The sequence below is a fragment of the Sinocyclocheilus anshuiensis genome, unplaced genomic scaffold, assembly GCF_001515605.1.
Source record: "Sinocyclocheilus anshuiensis isolate Anshui unplaced genomic scaffold, SAMN03320099.WGS_v1.1 scaffold2373, whole genome shotgun sequence".
NCBI lineage: Eukaryota > Metazoa > Chordata > Actinopteri > Cypriniformes > Cyprinidae > Sinocyclocheilus > Sinocyclocheilus anshuiensis.
This window is the reverse complement of record NW_015551030.1, coordinates 174983-180906: the sequence shown is the minus strand read 5'-3', so window position 1 is coordinate 180906 and position 5924 is coordinate 174983. Positions and strand designations below refer to the sequence as shown.

General features: G+C 39.9%; 1 protein-coding gene across 2 annotated transcripts in view; it reads right to left on the bottom strand.

The window, feature by feature from the left end:
• Positions 1-5924, bottom strand: part of LOC107661174 (COMM domain-containing protein 10) — a 30756-nt gene that overhangs the window by 14995 nt on the left and 9837 nt on the right. For both annotated transcript variants that reach the window (XM_016450649.1, XM_016450650.1), the window contains 3 exons: positions 5748-5858; positions 4452-4607; positions 3296-3409 (listed from right to left, as the gene is read on the bottom strand). In XM_016450649.1, coding sequence (XP_016306135.1) covers positions 3296-3409; positions 4452-4607; positions 5748-5858 — 381 coding nt within the window. The remainder of the gene's footprint in view (positions 1-3295; positions 3410-4451; positions 4608-5747; positions 5859-5924) is intronic.

Genomic DNA, 5924 nt, shown 5'->3' with positions numbered 1-5924 from the left:
GAAATTATTGGAGAGTGCTGCAGGTGTAGCAGTGTCCTCTGGTTTGATCCAGGTCTCTGTCAGGGCCATGAGATTTAGCTTTGAATGACTAATAATAGAAGTAATGAAATCAGCTTTGTTTACAGCAGACTGGCAATTCCAGAGACCAATAGAAAAAGAAAGTAATGTATTAGCAGACATAGGCAAAGTGCGCAGGTTGTTAGGATTGCGCTACCTATAGTGTGTGATGCGTGGTTTGCGAGTGGTAGTGATAGTAGGGATCTGGAAACACACAGTAAGAGTTGGTCAAAAAAACTGAAACAGAAGTGAAGAAAGGTGTAAAAAAGAGGTTGAGTCAAAAGCTATACTTACTGTACGACCCTTGTCTGTGTCCCTGCACTGTGGAGTCTAAGCAAGCACACGACACTGACAAGGTATGCGATACAGTACGAGACCAAACGCAACTTCAGCATGTCTTGACGCCCGGATAAAGCGGCACACAATGCCATGGGCCCCCGGGGGCCCTGCCGATCATCCGTGAGGAGGAGTATCGCCTGCAGTAATGACGTAACTGTTGTTTTAACGATGTGGAAGCTGACATTATGTCACTCACTTCAGAGAAAACAGAAGTCCTCCTGACTTTCCTAGAATGCTCCTGTGTGAGTTTGTGTCTTATATTTCTATATGATATGATCAATATCACATGAGCAAACATGCCGTTTCAAATATTAGCACGATCACAAATGTGATATTGTCCGTTTTTGATCTATTTAGCAAAGCAAAAATAGTTCCAAACAAAACATTACAAAGTAAGTCAATCCGGTTTTCTGAGCAAATCAATGATTCATTGAAGAGAATCACTGAATCATTAAAGAGAGTCACTTGCATTGTTCCTGAATAAATCAACCGTTTTAATGAATCATTTGAGTAAATGACTCAATGACGCACTCATTAAGATTTTACGGTTTCACAGACGAGGCTTAAAACTAGTCCCAGACTAAAATACATCAAAACTGAAAGAAACTTGCACTGACTGATCTTAAAATGCCTTGTCAGTGCCACTGATTTGTCTCAAGATGCACATCGGTAATGTTTTTTTCTAAGGCACGTTTATAAAAGCTACTTTAATTTCTTAAATGAACTATGACCTAATCCTGGCTTAGTCTAAGCTCTGTCTGTGAAACATGTGCCCATGTCTCACAGCTTCATATTTAGTCTTTTACTTTCATATTTAAAGTATAATAAAAAGTGAAAAAAGTGACGTGACGTGGCCAAGCATGGTGACCCATACTCGGAATTAGTGCTCTGCATTTAACCCATCCAAAGTGCACACACACAGCAGTGAACACACACACCGTGAACACACACCCGGAGCAGTGGGCAGCCTTTTATGCTGCGGCGCCCGGGGAGCAGTTGGGGGTTCGGTGCCTTGCTCAAGGGCACCTCAGTCGTGGTATTGAAGGTGGAAGAGAGCGCTGTACATTCACTGCCCCCACCTACAATCCCTGCCGGTACGAGACTCGAACCCACAATCTTTGGGTTACGAGTCCGACTCTCTAACCATTAAGCCACGACTTCCCCTTTTGTTTTTGTTTTTGTTTTTTGTTTTTTAATAAAGTGACGTGACATGAAGTATCATTTCATTTTTCAATATTTAAAAATATTATTTTATGAGCATTAATCTCAGCATTATTTATGCAATTGTAATTGCCGTGTAAATGCAGCTTCTGTGCTTCTGCAGAGCAAAAAGGGATTTTATTGACACTGGCTTCATTTGACTGGTAACAGCCTGTAGCGTCGTCTTATTCTAGCTGAACTTATTGATTAAATATTAGAATGTGAGATAAAAGATGATGCATATATCTAATAAGATCAGAAAACATTGCCCTTATGAAGGTAAAAATGCCCCTGGAGATCGATTTAAGGGGGCAAACGTCGTCCCTTAATGGAAAAGTTCATTTCTGGCACAGAATATGAAGAATATGAAAAGCTTTGAGTCATCAGTCCAGAACGGGCCAAAACCACTCAGCAAAATACCGTCTAATTAAGTTAACGATAGCATCCCAGAAACACAGCCTCAGAGAGGAGCGTCAGACAACTTTCACGTGATTTGGGTTTCAGAGATTCTGTGCGAATGACAGGAAATGAGCCCCGCAGTCAAACGAGATGTTTAATTACTGTCTTTATCTGCTGCTGACAGAGACGAGGATTCAACAAAGAGTTTCCGCTCCTCCGTGAGCGAAGTCAGAAAAACGCCTGCTGCTTTGAGAACACGGAATAAAGAGCAAATAAAGAGCGCAGATTCATGAGCGAACGGAGCCTCCGTCTCATCAGAGGAGCGCTGTGACGTGGATGAGGGCCGGACAGATACAATGATTCTCGCTTCGTAATGTTTGCTTCTTCCCACCGCACTAATTGCACTGGACTGCATTAATACAAGCGTTCATCAGAGACCGGAGCAGAGCGTGACGAATACAGACACAAACACAGTTCACAGCAGAATCACATGATTATCTCAGCAACATCAGCAGCTCAGTGCATTTCAACATCAACACCGCTGATTCAAATCAGCCTTCATATGATGCAACATTAAGATCTTTGAATGTCACTGTCTTTTGCATTTACATTCATGCATTTAGCAGATGCTTTATCCGAAGAGGAACAGAGCGCTTATCAATCTGTTTTAAAGTATAATGCATCTTATATTTAGGTTATGAAGTATAATACAGCTGATACAGTTATGAGGAGCTTTATAATGCATCATAACATTTTACCACAGACACATATTTAATGAGATAATACTGCATGATTATTTCCTAGAGTCTAAAGTTGAATCATTTATTAGTGTTTGTTGTCTTTGCCGTCTGGTTTGTGCCGCAGAATGGTCAACTGCTGTTGTTTTTTTATTGTGCATACAAATAAAATTTGATTTGATATTATCCTGACCAGTAAATGAGCTCAGCACTGATAATGTATGATTTTTGTTTTCACATGTAGTCTTCTGTCATTCACTCATCGTGAGCTCAAACCACAGCAGAAGCCTTGAACTCGCTCGCAGGGAATGATTACAGAGCTTTAGACCTCTGATCTGCGTTTGGAGCACACACACACACACACACACACACACACACACACACACACACACACACACACACACACACACGCTCACACAAGGCCGTTGCTCTGTTTGTGCAGCCACAGCGCCATCATCTGAGCGCCGGAGGAACTGCAGCTCCACTCATCGCTCACACTCACAAGCACAGCTTCTGTCCTAATTGTGGGCTGATCTGCACACTGACACACACTCTGCGTTTACCTCTGCGTCGTCTTCCGTGCGGAGCCCTAGATTGAGGATGGCGTGCGGCTCCTTCAGTCTGCTCCGAGCCGACGAGGACATCTTTAGATTGAGCTGCCAACCCACGAGATCCAGCTAGAACACACACGAGAAACACTCAACTACATCATGAGCTCAAACTCACGCTGATGTTCAGATCTGAAGCTGGTCTGAATGGATGACAGTGTCATCAGATTAATAATAGACATTAATATTAACACTTCAGATGGTCCTGACACACTCTTAATTAGAAAGCTTCTTTACTGGCTTCTACTGGTTCCTTGAAGAACTTTTAACATCCATGAAATCTTTCAAAAGCACAAAAGATTAAAAAAAATAAGTTCTTCACACTAAGAAAAAAAATGGTTCTTTTGAGAACTGTTCACTGCAAGGTTCTTTAGGGAACCAAAAATGGTTCTTCCCCTTTAGGAAGCTTTTAGTTTTAGTTTAGAGTCATTAGATGATTCAGATTGTGAGTCTTTTTGACTGATTCGTTACAAAGAATCGGTTCAAGAGTCATTTGCTCATGAGTCTGTTCACATCTACACTCTTCAAAATAAAGCTTCTTTTTTGGAATTGATGGTTTCATGAAGAACCTTTCACATCAATGGAACCTTTACATTACACAGAAGGTTCTTTATATTATTAAAATGCTTTTAAAATAAAGCAGTAAGCCCCAAGAAGCCGTGGTTTACAGTGAATTTATAACAGCTAAAGGGCGTTGTTAGGCACGACGCGAAGCAGATATGGTTACGGTTATTCCATATACGTAGTAAGGTTTCACAAAATAAAACAGAGCAAATAAAGTGTAATGATATTAATAAAAACAGTATTCTTCCACCAAACAATGTAGCTCCTCAGAAACAGTTGTGGTTGCTACAAAGTGGTTGCCGAGCAACACACAAACGTAAACAAAGGTGTATGTTACTTTGTAGAGTCATTTACAACAGCTTCGAACGTGGCTCAGCCAATCAGAATCAAGGACCGGAACTATCCATTTTATAACATTGTTTCTTTTAGGAAACTATTCCCTGAAATCTTCTTTGGGAAACCGAGCATGGTTCTGAAAGAAGGATCTCGTCTGATTGGGCAGAGATATGGGTCAGACCTCAGATTCACGCAAACATCCAGAACTCACCTTCTTAGGGGCAAATATGGCGAGTCGGATCTTCTCCAGCACATCTGGAGCAGCTGAAGCCCAAACCTGACTGAACACCTCAGCTTTCTCCGACTCAACACTGATGTTCTCCAGCTGCTGTCGGAGAGATGCTGCTCTGATGTTGTGATACACGGCCTGCAACAGCACAGAGAACCTCTGCTTCACATCTTCTGATCAGTGTTCACACTTAATGCAGACATGGGGCCTTTCTTGTAATCTAAATATAAATAAACCTATTCAAACTAAATAAGTAAAAATCGTATTCAAAGACGCTATAACCGAAGGAAAACACCATGTGGTTTTCTCCCAGCTGAACAGCAGCACTTCAGCAGGGTTTTGTAATGACTTTATTTAGTTTGTGTCACTATCTCTCCTTCTTTTCTGCAGAAGCCTGTCTGTGCGGATTGAGGCAGATTTAACAGATCCGTTTCAATTTCATCTTTATTCTCTTTTAGGAACTTTTTACAAACATTAAATCTAATTATGTGCTCTGTTGTTTTGGAGGAGAGCTCAAAATATAAAAAAAAAAACATTATATAATTTCATATATATATATATATATATATATATATATATGTCTTTCAATAATTCAAGCAGGTTTCCAGTGATTCTTCATGAAGATTCAGAAATGTAATATATGACACATTTGCCCTGTATTAAAAGTGATATTGCCATGTATGTTCACATATGTACATTCTCTGGGTAGATGAAGATATCAGTTTATAACAAATATATAAAATCTGCACAGTAAAATTTGCATATGTACATATGTTGTTAATATTTTTATGATGATTTTTATATGGTATTATGTGTAGCAACCATATATGTTAACAATATATATTTTATTTATATATGCAACTTTATTAAAACAACGTATATACAAAAAATATGTATGTTTGTATATGTTTTTGTAATAAATGTTCTTTTATATTGTCTTATATATCTGTATGGGCCAGATATACGTATATGTTCATATATGATATTATTCCAATTTCTAATAGGTTTCATGTATGTTATAACTTAATATGACAATATATTTCATATATGGATATGGAAATATACTACATTTGCGTATGGCAGTTTTGCAGTACTTAGATTTCAAAAGGTCTAAATCAAGTACGTCAAGCTCTTTCACGAACCCTGAAGGAAGCGAGACGAGAGTGAACATGGTAAAGCGCTTGAAATCTGAAAATACCATGTTTATACCACGGTGTAGGGATTGTGTGTGAACGGACAACATGATTGACAGCAGCAGGTAAAGGTGAAGTGCTGGACCTGCTCGAGGATGAAGGACAGGGTTTCCACCAGCAGATGAAGAGTGTGTTTCTCCAGAGATAAAGCGCTCTGCAGCTTCTCCTCCTCCTCCTCACTGAAGGAGCGCTCCTCCTGAGTAACACAGAGCATCAGCATCACACACACACACACACACACAGACTCACTCACACCCACACA